General features: G+C 42.0%; 1 protein-coding gene across 1 annotated transcript in view; it reads left to right on the forward strand.

Annotated features, from left to right (window-relative positions):
• Window positions 1–18,851, forward strand: part of LOC126456023 (pseudouridylate synthase RPUSD2-like) — a 561,359-nt gene that overhangs the window by 427,862 nt on the left and 114,646 nt on the right. The window contains exon 3 of the mRNA XM_050091777.1: window positions 15,431–15,518. Coding sequence (XP_049947734.1) covers window positions 15,431–15,518 — 88 coding nt within the window. The remainder of the gene's footprint in view (window positions 1–15,430; window positions 15,519–18,851) is intronic.

Here is an 18,851-nt window from a genome sequence, read left to right on the forward strand (position 1 = left end):
GCTGCACCAATGTGAGCACGTTGTAAATACCTCAGACGCGATTTGGTACACGATTACTTATAATAAAGATATTGAAAACAAGGACAAGGTTTATTCTTGTGATACCATGGTTTATGGAAATTAATGCATTTACGTAATGATTAACTTCAGCAACAATTAAACTGGTTGTAAGCTCCTCGGACACGGAGGCACTGAAGGAGGAACTGATACACAGATATTGGACAGCGGAGGAGGAGTCGGGTCCAACGGTCATGTCCTTGAAGTAACAAAAATTCAATGAGGAAGTAGTTGTTGGCGACGACACTCCGTGTGCTTGAGGTTTTAGCGGGCGACACTGCTATCGTTGGCGGCTTTTAGGGACAGTGAGCAGGCGATGATACGAGACGTGAACGTGGCGTTTTAGCGGAGTGTCCTCACTGCCGGTAGAGGGTGGGGGCGTAATGGCCGACAGGTGTGTCCCCGGAGACCAGCTCGCCTGAATATTTCACCGCCAAGTTGCCAGGATTACTGCCATTCTGCCCCTCCGATATCAACTTAAATTTCTGAATACTTTATAAGCTCTGCGCCGCTCCATAATTAATATTGGTCCCGAATTCTGTGTCAGCGCGCTGAAATCTGCGCGCTCTTGCCAAGTTTGCTCGCCGCGGGGACGCTTCACGAAGTTGTGTTTAATCGTATCTGTTACTCCCACCTAACTTTGTGGCTTTTCGAGGAAAACAGCTTTCGACGAAAGTAATGTGGGGAGTTCCCTTCTTGTGCGTCCACTTCGGGTCGATAAAAATAAGATCTGAGCCCCCATTCAGTCATGCCTCAAATCAAACTTGTGGATTTCATCTGTATCGTGTGATGAATTTTAATGGTTGCAGTCAATTTCAGGATTCTGGTCCCAGAGTTCAGTTGTACTACGACTTTTTCCTAACTGTGTGACTGGTAAGTCAAACATTTGTTCGTAGAACAATATTTATTTCGTAAAGAACTTACAAAAAGGCTCACAGTAACAACCGACATCTGACGCGTTTATCCACTGTTGCCAATCGAGATTTGGATGGCTTCACAGAAAGTATTGCGGGTCGACAATTTCTACCACGACATCAGTTCACTCTGCACTGACTCTTGGCGTGCTCCTAAGGTCTGTTTAAAGGCATTCCCCTCCCCACCAGTTTAAGGGATGTGGTGTCACAAAAAGGAAGTATTTAATAGTAGAACTAAGCTGCCTGAAGGCTAGCGCTGTTTCATATAAGAATGTTCTGTTGTATATTAAATTTGTTTGGTGTATGATTATATTAATGTTGTAGCAACCATACTTGAATCCACTATTAATTCCACAGACCTGACTGCCATCTTAGCAAAGTAAAGTTTTTACGAAATTTGAAACTGAGGATTGATGTGTAAAGTGTCTCATCTGAAGCGAATTTTCGTTCTGCTTACAAAACTGACCTCAGATTTTGCGAGCCTGAAATGTTTCCGAAGTTTTGGAGGAGAATTTAGTATTGTATATTTTAGTAACAGTAACTGATTGAAAACAGTTGTTTGATTGAATTTGAATATTGCACAACAGCTTGCTTTGTTAATACGTGATACAGGTTTTAAATTAGCCAAATCAGTAGGCCCCATTTCGTGATAGCCAAGTGTGGGGTGATGAATTAAACTGAGTTCAACATTTGAAATATGGATTTCTTTCAGGAATCCTAAAATACACACGTAATCAGCAACAAATCAGCGATGTTGTGCTGTTGTTATAAATACGTCTCTTGTATAAGAAAAAAGTAATTTAACTTGATATAAGTTTTAGGAAGGGGCAAAGAGTTTGTCGCTAAATGTCGCAATCGATTTTGTTTCGGTAATAGATTATGAAATTATAACGGGCAGTCGAAAGAAAACGACAGGTGAAAACTTGTTATTCAAAGTTATTTCAAAAATAATCGCCATGACTGTTAATATATTTACCCCACTGTGAGACATGACGGTCAGTGCCTCCGTGGAAAAATGGTTGTGGTTGCTTACAGAACAATAGTTGTTACCTTCGTCCGAAGCAAATCGACGGCAACGAATGTCGTTCACCGGGCTCCAAAAATATCTGAATCGTAGGGGATGAGATAGGGACTGTATGGAGGATGTAAGGGCTTCCCAGCGAAATTTCTGGAGCGTAGTCGAAACAACGGGCACACCAGCTCCGACAAAATCGTGACACATTTTTCTTTGACTGCAAGGACGCGCTGCTCATCAACTTTCCGAGCAAGGCGCCACAATTAACGCACAGCTGTACGTGGACACTTTGCCAAAATTGTAGCGCACCTTCAAGTGTAAACGGCCAGGAATGTTGACGGACGGCATCATATTGTTGAACTTGTTGGCAAGGTTGTTTCGACTACGCTGCAGAAGTTTAGCTGGGAAGCTCTTACACATCCTCCGTACAGTCCCAATCTCTCTCCATGCGATTTACGTATTTTTGGATCCCTGAAGAAAGAAATTCTTGGACGTCGATTTGCTTCGAACGAAGACGTGCACGCCTGGGTGCAATCATGGTTCCGTAGGCAACAGTAAACATTTTTCCGTGGAGGCTTTCGTTGACCGTACTATCTCTTTGTCTCATTTTGGGATGAATGTGTTATTAGTTATGGCAATTATTTTGAAGTTCGTAATAAAGAGTTTACCCATTTTTCCCATCTGTCTCGTTTTCGCTCGACTGCCCCTCATGTCACACCACGAACGCTCATCTTGAAAGATGGATTATGGCTCGCACTGATAAAGGGCAGAATGTTCTCCAAATCAGTTAAGAATGTTTCTTAGTTTCTGGCGTGATAATAATAGACGAATAATTTTCTGTAATATACCCAGAAATATGTGGACAGACAATCGAATTAGGAAAGGTTGTTTTGTTGGAAACGCATTGTGCCCGTCGATTCGGTGAACAAATTCGTAAGCGAGGCAGTTAACCGTGCATTGTACCATCTGCATGGGTGACAGGATCACTATTACATAAATACTACTACTTTTGTCCACGGCGAGATTGTTTGAGTCAGACGCTTGGGGCTCAAAGTCTGTGAAGTGTACCACGCCTACCTCTATTCGGCGTAACACGACGCAGCTGGTTCAGCTTCTGTGGCAAATAATACGCAGTCCAGCGAACTCCTGAAACAGTGATTACACGTGAATGGATTTTCACTCTTTTAAACTGCTCATAGAAGTTTTGCCTCATTCACGACATGCATAGTTCCTATATTTTCGATCAGAAGCCTCCTTCTCGATATTATTTTGACCAAAGGGTACCCGTACAACGGAGATATCTGCATTCTCAGTGTAATTCAGTGGAACTCATTTTGTTTCCAATCGTGAACGGGACACTGCGACTTGTGTGCACTGCTAAATCTGTCAGCGTGCCTCGAGGGGTCATTTTTAGCTAAGACCACCCGCACATTGTCAGTCTACGGCAAGAAGGCTCGTCGACAAGGGAAGTTGCCCGTCGAATCGGCTTGTAAAACTACAACAACAACAACAACGTCATTCGAACATTCAGCTGCTGTCAGGAGACAAAAAACATAGAAGTTCTCCCTCGTAGTAGCCGCCCGCGGCCGGCGACAACAAATGATAACCGATACCTACATATGGCTCGTAGGTGCTTTGAGCAGAACGGAGCTGAACTGCGCGCTCCCAGGCAATACCTATCCCTCTCCACACGATCAGTCAGGTCCCTAGGCGTTCACGACGATGTTTCTACCTCTGCCAGTGTCCTGTGCAAATTCGGCGTTCCTACATCCACGTCTCTACAAGTAAAGTTTTTCATTATCCAGTAGTGTCTGAATGTCATGTGCTGCCTTCGGCTATCTTGTGTCCGCATACATATTCCACAAGCCACGGTACGGTGCAAGGCATTCAGAGATGTGGAACTATTGTATGCCAAAAGTGATGCCATGGTTAATCGTCAATAAGATACAACAAGATATAAAATGTAGACTGGCAATGGCAAGGAAAGCGTTTCTGAAGAAGAGAAATTTGTTAACATCGAGTATAGATTTAAGTGTCAGGAAGTCGTTTCTGAAAGTATTTGTATCGAGTGTAGCCACGTATGGAAGTGAAACATGGACGATAAATAGTTTGGACAAGAAGAGAATAGAAGCTTTCGAAATGTGGTGCTACAGAAGAATGCTGAAGATTAGATGGGTAGATCACGTAACTAATGAGGAAGTGTTGAATAGGATTGGGGAGAAGAGAAGTTCGTGGCACAACTTGACTAGAAGAAGGGATCGGTTGGTAGGACATGTTCTGAGGCATCAAGGGATGACCAGTTTAGTATTGGAGGGCAGTGTGGAGGGTAAAAATCGTAGAGGGAGACCAAGAGATGAATACACTAAGCAGATTCAGAAGGATGTAGGTTGCAGTAGGTACTGGGAGATGAAGAAGCTTGCACAGTATAGAGTAGCATGGAGAGCTGCATCAAACCAGTCTCAGGACTGAAGACCACAACAACAACGAGGTACAACAACAACAGAATATGTACTAGCAATAAAAAAATCCACATAAAGACGTATAGGCACTTTATTTGGTCCAAAAAGGTGTCTTATTATTCAGAAACTTGCATTTTTAGAAACTCGCCACCTTTCTATAGAGGCAGCGAGACCACAGAAGCCGAAAGCATGTGTTAGGTGAGAATTATGCAAACACATCCCGCCGCCTACAACCGGATAGTGGGAAATGGTGTTCATCAAGAGAACCTCCCTCTCTGCGAGGGTGGTCGGAATAGTTATCAACCTGACAGTGAAAGGCAATAATGTCTCTATCTACAAAACTTTCAAGGCCAGGAACATTAGGAACTCCTGTACCACCTCGTACAATGGCTACTGTAAGCCAACCATTACCATGAATAAAAGAATCGTTAATGTCAATGCTAAAGTTAAGTCTACATCCACAAAAAACACACGGTCCGTCGACGAGTGCAGTTGCAGCAGTGTTCTTCACTGTGTTCTTCTTCTTGTCTGCAGCAGATGTTGTGAATTCGATGTTTTCAACAAAACCATATAATTTTTCAACATTATCTCCTCTAACATTAAAACATTTCACCCAATGGTGCTCCAGTGACATTATTCCATCTTTGTTGTGTCCACACTGACCAGGAAGGAAAGATTTTGAGTTTTAGGATGAGATGGAAGTTTGAGGGAGCCAAATCTGGGGAATAGGGCGGATGTTCCAACACTTCGTAGCGCAGATCTCTCAATTTTCCCGTTGTCAAGACGCTTTTATGGGCAGGTGCACTGTCTTAACGAAAGATGTTTTTTCTTGTGCAAACTGGGTCTCTCTCTCTAATTTTTGCATGCAGATCAGTTAGAAGGTTACACGAATATTCCACAGTTACGATTTTATCTTTTTGAAGAAAGGCGGTTGATAGAATTCGTTTCGCATCTGATAACCCAGTTGCCGTAGTTTCCATCGCTGATGACATCGTCATCGCTTTCTTTAGAGCTGAAGAACTGGCCTCTGTCCATTGTTCCGATTGTTATTTCTGATTCTAGTGTCTAGTCGTGAATCCATGTTTCGTCCATTGTCATATACTAATTCAGTGAAGCACTTTTGTTTTCACGAGAACGCGCTGAACACTGCTCAGAAATTGTCGTGCGAATTTGTCTGTTATTCATCGTGAACAGGTGAGGCACCCATCTCGCACAAAGCTTTCTTATGTCCAGTTATGCAAAATTCAGCCGAGACGTTCATTTTAAATCCCTATAACATTGACAGTTTCACGCACCTTTGTACGCCGACCTTCCAAGATCACAACGTGCACTTTTTCCACGATTTCTGGTGTGGCTGCATTTCTTGGTCGTCCGCGTCTACCATCATCAACAATTTAACGGGCTCGTTTCACCGTGGAAATCGAAGGAATAGTCACCTCACATATTTATGAACCTCGAATGCATTTCGGTTGGCGGCAAGCATTCTGCCCAGGACACGATTTTCTCCGTTTCCGAGAATTCACTCTTCGCACCTTGTTCAGACAGCTACCAATCGCCGTCTACCAAACAGAAAGACTTGCAGTTTCGCACGGAGCCTGTCGAAAGTTGTGCTAACATATGGCAGAAAAAATCGCGCACCTAGTGCTGCGATCTATGGGCGACGCCGGGTGGACCCATTACACGGAAATCGCATGTACGGCACAGCACTGTACGGCTGTGCCCAATTTTCCAAATTCGCAGAGCTTGTCTGGCCAGAGGTACTTCAGGATCCGAGTGTATGGCGACGGGGTCCGCTTTCCAATGTTACCTATGAGCTTCGCTACGGTACAGTACGTAATTTCGCCACCATCTACACCCACGGGCTTTTACGGCGGTGGGTACGAGTCGTCCATATAAATATAGTAGTCGCTGCTCGCATGGGTTACAACGACGACAGTTATAAAGTAGTTGAATAAAGTGGCCTGGGAAAGAGGTCGCGACATATACAGGATGAAACATAAATTACGGAAAAAAGTCGTTCTCGGTTCAGTCACAAACGTTCTTTCATGTATTTCTATTCAAAGAAACGGCGATATAATCGACTCCAGAAACTCTCCATACATCAGTGATCTTCTCGTAATTTTTTTAGTAGCCCAGCAAGGTAGGAAGGAGTGTCATGAATAACGTACTAAAAAACCCGACCAGTGGGATGTGAGCTTGGGCTGGGAGGCGGGTGGGGGTGGGTGTGGGGGGAACATTTTCATGTTCTTCTTGAAAACTCGAAAACTGCAGTATAAAAAAGTGCAAACAAGATCTTGTTTATTTTGTCTAGGACTAATAGTTTCCGCGTTACTGGGGTAGAAAAATTGCTGCATACTAAAAATAATATTTCAATGGTATAAAATTAATGTGTATTGCGATATGTGGGTTAATATAATATTAAATATGTATACCACATCTAAGTGTAGTAGTACCGTATTAAGGGATACTTCGTGTTATGGAGATGTGAGGGGCTGGAGGGTGAGGAGAGTGGGAGGGAATGTGGAGGGTAGAAGCGTAAGGAAAAGTAGGTCGCTGGAATGTGGTCATGCACTCCCTTACTTCGTGGGTGTGCAAACTGAAGAGCTTGCTGGCGAGTCCCCACTCTCTCTAATGCATTACGTCACAAGAAGTAAATACAGAGTGCTTGACAAAGTGCTCTTGCACGGTGCGCCTTATGAATCACTGGCAGTGGAGTGCGCATATATATCCGCAGGTCGTCGACTTTCCACAAAGCTGATTAACACTACATGGAATACAGAATGCGTTACTGATAACACTTGACGCAAGTAACGCGGATGGACAGATTCTGCGTACTTGCTGTTCTCCACTGCTGAAGGGAAAATTGATTCTTAGTCATCTCGTACGGCAGTTGTGTTCTTCCGGGAACGACGACTTATCCTACCACTTCTGCCGCTCGCTTTTCAGTTTACAGACAGGCTATAACTCCCCAACATTTCTCGTCCAGTTCTCCTATGTGAGTAGACAAAATGAGTTCATTGAACTGCTGTTTACATGGCGAAGTTATTTTCAGGTTGTTAAGTGAATACTTATCGACAGTTATGAAGTGAGCTTTTATGTAAAATATGTTCCTATAAACAGTGGCTGATAACACTTTAATTTTAAGTGTGACGTTGTCATTGACTTTTTTAGTCTTGGTGAGTACGGTATTGGATTGGTAAATGTGGCACGATGCCGCTGTTTATCGTTTACAGAATATTGTAAAGCCGTGATACCGTGTTGCAGTTACCATTAATTGTGTTACTGGTGGACTATATAAACCTCTTCCATTCAGAAACTGCTGATACTTGTAAAACTGAGCTGCACTGAGTAGAACCAATCATCAAACGTCCACAGCGTATCTCTCGAGATTGGTGTGAATATTTCAGATGCATGGGCTGATTATGCTCAAGTCTAGAACAGTAATTTGCTGTAACACATTGCTTGACTTTGTAGAAATAGCCGAAGCTCTTAACACCTAGGAGACGTACTTGAATTGAAGAGGGAGACACGGCATGTGCAGATGTTGGGCGACACATTTGATACTCCTCATACTGTGAAAAGTATCCGAGCCACTGACAGTGGAGACAATGAAAATGACATTGTCCAGTACACCCTGACAGCTCGTTATGTTTGGAACAAGCTTTTCAGTGTGGTAGACAGTTGATAACTCCAGCAGTTGAGCTCTTTTACATAATAGCTCACTTAACAGCTGGATGTAAGTTCTCACTTAAACCACTATATAAACACGAGAACAGTGCAGTTATCTTGTCTAAACACGTAAGAGCACTGTACAAGAAATGGTGGGCAGGTATAGTCCGTCTGCAAACTGAGAAGCAAGCAGCTCTTGTGGTGGCGGAAATCACCTTCCCCGAAGACTGCTGTAACTGTACAGCATGATTAAGAATCAATTTGCCCCCTAGCAGTGCGCAGAGATTTAAGTGGAATCTGTCCATATGCTTTGCGTTAGTGTTATTAGTAAGTCGTATTTGTATGTCGTGTAGTGTTAACGCACTTTGGGAAAATAAAAACTCCCGGGGCGTGTCTGCACACTCTGGAAGGGTCAGCATAACTTTCTTAAGCACGCTGTAGTTGCTTGTCGTGACGGATGACGCAGTGAATAGAGAGATTGGGGGACACCCCTTCTCGCTCTTCAGTCTGCTAAGCGAGAGAACTGCACGACCACAATGTGGCGACTTGCCTTCCCTCACGTGTCTACCATCATTCCCCTCCATAACACAATTTATCCCTTAATACGTTTCCACTACACTTAGATGTGACACACACGTTTAGTACTTGCTCATCACTCACGCATTTTAACAGTAAACGTCAGTTTTGTACCAGTAAAGCTCTATTTTTAATAATCTGCGATTTTTCCACCCCCTTGCAACGCGAAAGGTATTAGTGCCAGAGAAAAAATGAATATAACCTTTTTTTGTAGAAAATGTAGTGTAGCTTATTTTTGTGGTGGGAAACAGTTTCGATGCAAGGAGCGGTTTTCGAGCTATTCAAGAGAACCATAATAAGGTGACCTGCAAAAGCCCCGCGCCCAATCCTCACGTTCACACCCCACCGCTAAGTATTTCATCAAGCTCCTACTACCCTAAATTTGTGACTGTACGAAATTTTCCCCAAAATTTTCTTTCGTTGACTATTTCTTTCCTTCAGAAAACCGTAAATAGAATTAAGCCTTGTCATGACTTGATAGACTTCAGCTCCAACATCAGAACGCGAAGTGTGAGCTGGAGACTAGTGAGTCGTAGATGATGTTTGAAGGTGCTTTATAAATAAGAGGCCACCGTGGAGGAAACCGGGTTCAGTTCCCGGTACTGTTAGCGATTTTTTCTTGCTGGGAAGACTGGAATGGGCGCATTCAGCCTCGTGATGCCAGTTGAAGATCTACTGGAGCGAGGAGTGAGGAATAGCGGCTCCAAGGTTTGAGACGCCGACAACTGCATGGAGAGTGGTGTGCTGACTAAGCGCCGGTCCACACCGCATCCGAATGGCGCCATTGTCAGAGGATAACAGGGCGGTCCGTCCGGGACAGTATGCAGAGTTACGTTACAAATATGAGCCCAATGTGGAAAGTAATGCTATGTTGAAAGCAGTCTGACTTCTCTGTTAATTTATGAAGAAAGGAATATTAGAGTTTAAATGATTCGAGGATGGGGAATGAAATCGGTCGGCCATCCTAAAATTTCCCTGTATCTATTTGGGGAAATCACGGAGAACATGAATCAGTATGGTCGAATGCGGATTTGAACCGTTGTCCTCCCGAATAACTGACGAAGATCATTCAGACTGATAATGTAATCGCGGTGGCTCTTCCCCTGTAGAGAATGGCTATTGAACATAGTAAAGGTCACTGATTGTGACCCACCTGACGCGCGCAATCACTCCTAATAGCCTTCTACTGCACTGTTTGCCTTTAGTGATGCATTCCCCTTCTGCAAACGTCTTCGTCCGTCAGGACATATTGCTCTAGGCAGTGGCATTAATGCATATATATTTGGAGAAAGCTTTTGACGGTGGTGTCTGGAATATTCTTTTGAAGTTCTGAAGGCAGCAGGATTAAAATACAGGGAGCGAAACGTTATTTACAACTTGCACAGCAACCAGACGGCAATTATAAAGAGTCGAAAGACATGAAAGAAACAAGCTGTACATTAAGAAAGCAGTAAAGGAAGCCAAGGACAAATTTGGAGAGGGAATTAAATTTTAGGAAGAAATAAAATCTTCGAGGTTTGCCGACGACATGGTGATTCTGTCAGACAGAGACAGCATAGGATTTGAATGCAATGGACAGAGCTCCGAAAAAGAGATTGTACGGTGAACATCAACATAACAAGAGTAATGGAATGTTGTAGTTGAGTTAAATCAGTGAGTTAGATTAGGAACGGACACCCTAAAGTAGTGAACGAGTTTTCCTACTTAGGTAGCAAAATAACTGCCGGTGACCGAAGTAGAGAGCAGACTGGAAATTGCAAGAAAAGTATTTCTGAAAAAAAGAACTTTGTTAACATCGAAAGTAAATTTAATTGTTAGAACGAGCGGTTCTAGGCGCTACAGTCTGGAACCGAGCGACCGCTACGGTCGCAGGTTCGAATCCTGCCTCGGGCATGGTTGTGTGTGATGTCCTGAGGTTAGTTAGGTTTAAGTAGTTCTAAGTTCTAGGGGACTGATGACCTTAGAAGTTAAGTCCCATAGTGCTCAGAGCCATTTGAACCATTTTTAATTGTTAGAAAATCTTTTTTGAAAGTATTTACCTACGTACAGAAGTGAAATGTGTATGATAAACAGTTCACACAATCAATGAATCGTCAGTTTGTTTGAGGGAAAAAGTATGGAGGATAAAGATTTGGAAGGAGATGAAGCAGAGAGATGAAGCTTGCACAGGATACACTAGCGTGGAGAGCTGCTTCAAGCCGGTGTTCGAACTGAAGACCACAGGAGCAAAAAGTTGTGTACCATTACCGGACAATTTGCACGAATTATTTACCATCTCGGTGATAGCTCTTTTCTCTTGTAGGAAGTCTATTATCCAGCTGAAGGTACAAAAGAAAACAGAATCTGAAACACATTAAAATGCGAAGACTAACTCCATCTACATGTGCAATTTGGACGATATTAATCGGTTAATAAAACGGACACTTTTGACATTGCTTTCGAACTCACCGTACTTCTTTCGTTTTCTCGTTTTGTCTACGAGTAAGTCCCAGTGAGAAATAGTTCAGTTCTTAAACCTTTCTGCAAAAGCGGAATGAGTTTACTCGGGGTGCATTTATTGTTTATTGGCCTAATACAGGCAAGCACATTTGCTAGGTGGAAGCTGTTGATTCACTGCGCCATGTGTGTCGTGACATTGAAGCGCACATTGTTACTGCGTGTGTTGCTGCTAGGACTTCAGAGTGATGATTCGCCACAATTAGCAGGGAACCCGAAGAGTGTTCTGTCTTCTTGCTCTTCCACATACAACAGAATAAAAATACAAAGTCACCAGCTACTTTACGTACACGGATAATAATGTGGCAAAAACCACATTTCTTGACGATATTACGTTAAATTGGACTAATCACAACGTATATCTAAACTTAAAGCTTTATAATCTTTGATTAATGTTGTATTGGCAAGTATTCAGTGCAGTAAAACATTTTTCATTTTTCCATGACAGAAGTGCTGAGTCAGAGCTGCATAATCATGCAAGCAGCGGAATATCATACAAACGTTTTTTAAAACGTCGAAAACATTGTGGTATCAAGTCATGTCATACAGTAAAATGAAACAGACATTTCGACTGACTTTCAACGAGACTTGTCGAGACGACAAGACAGTTTTAAAGAAAGCGGATTCCATTCAAGTTAATATCAGCCACTGAAGCCACTGTTTTATAAAGCTTAATACTGTACCACTTAATTGAGTTTTACTAGCAGTTACGTATGTTGAAAACTATGTAGAGAAACGACTTTTTCACATTTTAGAATAAAAGCGTGAATGACACAGTAGCGCTCAAAAGTATTTTGACAACGTAAAATTCATTATTATTTCTCTTAAAATAAAATACTATCGGACAGTGTCTTGAGTATAGTGGAGAGCAGTATAACTGCGATTATTTGGAGGTGTCAGATTGCGACTTGTTTGTTTACACTTAGCCGGCCGAAGTGGCCGTGCGGTTAAAGGCGCTGCAGTCTGGAACCGCAAGACCGCTACGGTCGCAGGTTCGAATCCTGCCTCGGGCATGGATGTTTGTGATGTCCTTAGGTTAGTTCGGTTTAACTAGTTCTAAGTTCTAGGGGACTAATGACCTCAGCAGTTGAGTCCCATAGTGCTCAGAGCCATTTGAACCACTTTTTGTTTACACTTAGCGCTGCCGGACGAAGGCGACTTTCAGCGAGCTCAAAACTATTTCGACCCGCAGCTTGCTCCGTGAATTCGTGGACGTCACTTGCGTCTTTGTTCTGATTTCTACTGATGTCTATTTACAGTGATTATTTCAATATGCCGAAACTTTAGAAGCGGTATGATAAATGCACTAAAGCGAGGACTGAAACAAACCGAAGTTGCTCGTCTTTTTAAAACGTCTCGTCAGCTCGTTAGTACATGGAAAAAATTGTATAATAAACGAAAGACTGTCGAAAATAAGCCTCGCAGTGGACGTCCAAAAAAAGGTCTCCTAAAGCCGATATATCATTAAAAAGTTATCAACAAGTGATGTTCGCAAGTCGGTTGTAATGATACAGACGTATGAAAGAAAAATATAACGTCGACATTCACGTTTCCTCTGTCAAACGATGCTTGAAACTCTTTAGAGTACATGGATGAAGACCGACGAAAAAGCCTTTAGTATCTACGAAAAATAGGAAGGCCCGACTTGCGTTTGCAAAACAGCACAGATCATGGTCAAGTTCAGACTGGTCAAAATTCTGTGTAGTGACGAGAGCAAATTTAATTTAATGTCAGCTGATGGTATCAAGTATGTTCAACGTCGTGTAAATAAAAGATGTATGACTTTCGGTACCAAATTCCCAAGGCCAAATATGGAGGCGGCAGTGTGATGCTTAGACCTTTAGTTCGATTTGATGGTAAATATGAATCGGTACGTTTCTGAAAAAGTATTGAAGACCCAAATAATACCATACGCTAAACACCACATGCCAGCTGGATGGTATATTCAAAAAGATAACGATCTCAGGCACAAGTCCAAGTGATTTTTTTTTTTTAACGCAAAAATGTCGAGGTTTTGGAGTGGCCAAGTCAAAGTCCGAATTTGAATCCTATAGAACATCTGTGGGAGGAGTTGGATCCCAGGATAAGAATAAAAAATTATTCGAAGAAAGTCGCATTTTTTGAAGCTCTCAAAAATGAGAGGGACAAAATTTCGATGGATCGATTCAAAAAATTGGTCGACTCAATGCCGACGCGGTGTGAGGCTGTCATAAAAGCCAAGGGATATCCCACTAAATAATGATTTTCTCACTACGGAAGATGATAATTGTGTGTTAAAAATGTCTTATTCAACAGTGTCAAAATACTTTTGCTCCGCTATTGTCCTCACTAAAAGAAATTACACTCTGTTATGTTGCGAACAAGGGATACTTGGTCACTATACTGTAGAACACTGAATATCCATCAATGAAATAAATTACTGATTTGCATATTTCATATTTGTTTTTAATTAATCCAATTAATATGTTTGTCAAAATACTTTTGAGTGCTACTGTACAAAGTATAAGCGAAATTATGACGCATACTTACTATTACTACTACTACTACTACCACCCATTTGAATATAGCATTGTTCAGGAACTTACACTGCGGATTACCTATTAAAATACGTTTTTTTCTAAAATGATGTATTTAAAAATCCAATTCTTGATGTTTGCTGCGAATTGATGTGTGCAAAGTCCTGCATCGTGTGAATACCTCTGCTACATGATTCTTTTTATTTTTCTGTAAAACATTCAGGTTTTAACGTATATAGAATACTAAAGTATAAGTTGCTATAAATACTTGACAGAGCGAAATACAGCTTGATATGTTGTTTGCCAAATGTCTGGTCAACGGCGTGTGCACTGCAAAGTTTCTGTGAACAGATAAATGAATGATAAGAATCAGTCGAGACTGTAAAATCTTATTTCGCGAGTTTTAAATTCCGATGAAACATTTGATTTTCTTCACTTTGTCGGCTAGTCCGTAGAAAAAAAGTTTGCGTGTATGGTATCTAACCGTAGCGGCCTTTAACCCTAGAATGCAGAGCGCCATTCAGGCCTAAGAATCAATAGCAAAATAAGACAGATATCAACGCTTTCGTACACAGTTGTATCGAATATCAGTTATAACATCGCAGTTTTCACAGAACTATATTACAGTGGCGTCATTCACATGTAGACTCACCTATAAAACTCTGCAAATCGCTGGAGTAACAGTTATTCAGCACTTAAGCAGAATAAACTCTTGCATCCGTAGCTTTTGACTAAAATGTTAATAAGCCACAGCCAGAAGGTCTCGCTTCTGTAAGATGTGTTGAAATAGGTAATTTTGCAGGTTTATGGAATGAAATCACACCCTGTCGAAGTCAAATGATAGTGCTCCAAGAGAGAATGGCGATTTGTTGAGTTTTTATCAGCGTATTACGAAAATATGTGCAACTTTATAGGAAAATTATAGCGAAGAAAGAAAAAAATAGAACGTGGTGAAAAGATAGAGGATAATCAGACTAAAACTACACAACAAATTGATGGTAATAGAATCCCTAAGCCATCTACCGAAGAGGAAAAAAATAAGAAAAGAAACAATTCAGCGTTGATAACTACGAGGTGCGCTGACATAATTATTAAGAATGCGTTAAGACGTATTGACACATTAAGAAAGTTGCAGCAGCATAGAAATTTGACAAGTACTGTGTTAGTATGCAGATAATAGGATTGTTGGAGCCAACGTTAATGGTACCCTAGTAAGTCTTACGCAGAACCACGCCGAAAACTATTCGAAGACCAGTGACCATGTTGATTTGCGAGCTTTTGGCAATTTCATTTTGAGAAGACTAACTTTTATCGTCGTTGAACGGGCTCGTTCAGAGCTTAACACAAGTCGTGGCCGTGTTTAACTTTTCTAACGATTTCGTCGGACCCCGGCGTCCTTGGCCTTTTCGATGCAGTTAGCATTCACTGCACGAGGTGTCATGCAGCGCAATACGACTGCCTTTTCGATGCCATTGTACGAGCCTTCGCTCGATGTCGGTCGGACTCGGTGTATGAATACGGAGATTCAACGCGGCGGTGTCTTGTTTGGCGAGATGCATTTACCGCACGCCGCATTTCCTCAGATGGAAATCCTTTTAACAAATTAGAGTGGCGCAAGGTTTACGGTGTAGTTTTGCCACGCACTGCATGAACAGTATGTGTATAAATAGCTGTGTTTCCATTTATGGGCAATTCTTAATTAATTCTTATGAATATTTCTGTCCACAGGCCAAACTAGAGACGAAGGCTTTGAAAGCGAAGAGGCCAGGTTTTACGGACGACCGCTACAACGAGACGTCGTACTACATTGAAAATGGTAAGTCTGCCTATTACATCTGCTCGAATATTCCCTTGATCCTGCCGTAAGTGTCAATTGAATTCTGTATAACAGTAAGACGCAGGCGTGGGTAACACTTAGTGAGAGCTGCTGTCAGGTAATGCCCTGATTATGTGTGGTAAAGGTACGCTGGACTCTAAAATTAATGGGACTGTCTCTCCCACTTAAGCTTGGTGAATGTTGATGTGTTTACGGGTCATTTTAGCGTCGGCTTATCTGAAACGTAGGTGTTAAGCGGGCTGTTAACATTTCGACTGCATTAATTCCACTGCCGACTTTTTAAGTGTAATAGAGGTGGATAGAATCAGGTCCTTGGCCGCAATGATTTGATTTTCTTTTGTTTTTCAAATTGTTCAAGCAGGGATCTGAGATAATCTTTAAATCATTTAGCGGAATATTCCTTCGAGCTCTTTCTCAGAAGTGGAGCATGACATCCTCTTCAGTTGTGTTGCTATTGACTATAAATTGGTGAGCTTATTAATGAACAGAGATTGAAAATATTTGCCATCAAAGACTGTTTTAAACTCTACAATTTTGAATATTTGTTTGCTGTGTCCTTCAATGTGATTATGTTAAATTTCATTTAGAAAGACAGACCCATCTGATGATGATCATACGGATCGAAAATGGTTATAAAATGACGGAAAAATTTTGCAATCAAAGACTGCTTTAAATTGTGCAAATCCTTACAAAGACTCTGTTACCTGCAAATCCTATAGCAACCGCAAAAACGTGATTAAAACTCGTGAAAATCTGGCACAAGAATAGTGTCGTTGGCCTGCTTTCAGCGAATTGAATATATTCACCCAGACATGTGCAGATAGTTCTACAAGTGACACTGTTAAATCGAAATGTGCCTGTCACCCTAGCTACAAATAATTTCCCTATAGTGCAAGACTAATTTATAATCTGTTCGCAGGGTGAAGGAGTACCTCGTTGTGGTTGCGTTGCTATTCATGACAACCTCCGGGACGGCGTGGATCACTAAGCTGCTGCATAGTTTTCTTGTACGTGTTAGTGGTTTTAAACGTGTAGAGCGGACAGGGGGCGAGAGACAGTGCTCTGTTTACTTTGACACTTCTCCTTCCAGCTAAATCCATGCTTGTTAACTTCCACGCTTCTCATCAGTGCGCTACGTCCTCTGGTCACAGACAATGCAGCCTAAAATTTCTTTGGGAATTTCAACAATCGTGGTGTTCAAATGCCAAGAAGTCGTCCGAATCAACGTGTGACGAGGCACGAAAAATTATAGATTAAAGGGATAGTTATTTGGCCAGATACCTGACGTCCGCCCATCCTATCAGCTGGATATCGGGCGGCTGGATCATTGCCACGGAGCATGTCGTAACGTGTAGGTCTGAGTAAGGACGTGAAGGTCAGGCGCGGACGATCGGGTGGATTTTGGTAAATTCGGGCATCATCTTTCAATGAGTGAAGCGAGCGTGTGACTCAACTGATTGATTGATTGATTGACTTAATTATTTGATTTGTTACGAACTGTGATCACTTTCAGTAGTTGTTATTTGAGATTACCATTGAAAATAATTTTTAATTGCAAGATAAATTACGACAAATGCCATTACTGGGAATCTTATGGAAATAATGATTTTGCCGATTGTTTGTTGTTCCGAATTCAGGTTTCTCGTGGTGCGGAAGGAAAAAAACAGCGAGTATGACTAGAGCCTTGCCTTGTTTGTTGCTCTTTTGTTTTGAATCCTTTATAACACTGATCAGCAAGGTGTTTACCCACATATGAGATGATTAATAGCATTAAGTAGGTACCCGTGTATCGAATTCCCGACTGCACCGCTCATTACTACCTCCTGGATTCCAGTTGGATCTGTGAAGCTTTTTCTATAGGTTCTCAGAGTGGAGAAAATATTGCAGGGGAGGGTAATACTAACGCAGATCTCTGAGATGTTAACCAATGGCGCTAAAATGGTGAAAAAGTTTTCGAATGGCTGAGTGAGATTCTGCCGAATGTTTCATCCATTCACTTCAGAGGGTTGCAATTGAGTTATTGATGGTCCACCCTGCAGTAGCAGGAATGGCCGCTGCTCGCATACGTGTCGTAATGCACTTCAATTATTCGAGATTACTGTTAAAAAGCTGGAGCATCTGTTGGTGCAAATTATCAGCGCCACGTGGAATATAGTTTACACAGCATTATTCTGATCAACGTGGGTCATCAAAATTTCGAAACCATTGACTGACAAAACACTCAGGAGTAACGTACAATACTCGTCTGAGTAATAGATAACCAGCGTCACACACACACACACACACACACACACACACACACACACACGAGAGAGGGGGGGGGGGGGGAGCGTTGGGGGAGAGCCAAGACGCTAAAGAGCATAATAAACGCTTTTGTGCAGTGTAAGCTAAGAACGTGAACCAGTCGTTACCTCGGCATATAATGCCATCACACGTCAGTGAATGCAAATACAGTAAATTAAATGGCTAATAACGCCGTGAAACGCACTGATTCAAAATGACTATAGTACCGAAAGATGCACAGGGTAAAGAAAGTCGAATGTTCCTTCACAAATGTGCCGGTTTCCTTATAAAAGGCCTCAACTAAGATCCAGAAAAGTGTTAATAATATTGTTGTCTGCGGAAGGGGAGTGGAGACGAAATGCGGGACATTAGAAATTAACTGCTTGTGACGAAACGGAAATACGCGGGCTGTGTAAGCAAAGCGAACGTTTCTGTAAACTGACGACCGTAACAGTAAGTAACCCGAAGCGAATGAACTGCACTATAGCGAACAAAATACGTTGACTTAAATGAAATGCTACTGAAAAAATGCAAAGACATGTTAAAAACTATTTTTGAAGTTGGAATTTTAAACCGCCTGAAAGAACGACGTGTTATAACAGGCTGAGCAGCGGCTGTTTTATCGGTTGGCGCGCGACCAGTTCAATTTTTATTTTTTTTCACTCCTGTACTACTAACCATTTCCAAAGCTTTCATGGAAAGAAGTGGGGCTGTGGAAGTATTACAGTAAGGCAAACTGTAATCAAGCACGTTTGCCGGCTCTTGTAACTTTTACAATTGATCTCCGGCATTCTTGTGTTTCCATACTAGAAGCGTGCGCAGTCTTAATGTATCTTGAATCCTCGCTGGTAAGTTCCGCTGAAACGTGCGCGTAAAAACTGGCACAAAATAAGTGGAAACATCTACGTCCATACTTCTCAAGCCACTTCCCCCTTTCCTGTTCCAGGCGCGTAAGCTTCCATATGAGCTTGAATGAAATTTCATCTTCGCGGTCGTTTCGCGAGATGCAAGGTCTGTTCAAAAAATTCC

Source organism: Schistocerca serialis, chromosome 2 (genome assembly GCF_023864345.2).
Source record: "Schistocerca serialis cubense isolate TAMUIC-IGC-003099 chromosome 2, iqSchSeri2.2, whole genome shotgun sequence".
In the NCBI taxonomy this organism is placed as follows: domain Eukaryota; kingdom Metazoa; phylum Arthropoda; class Insecta; order Orthoptera; family Acrididae; genus Schistocerca; species Schistocerca serialis.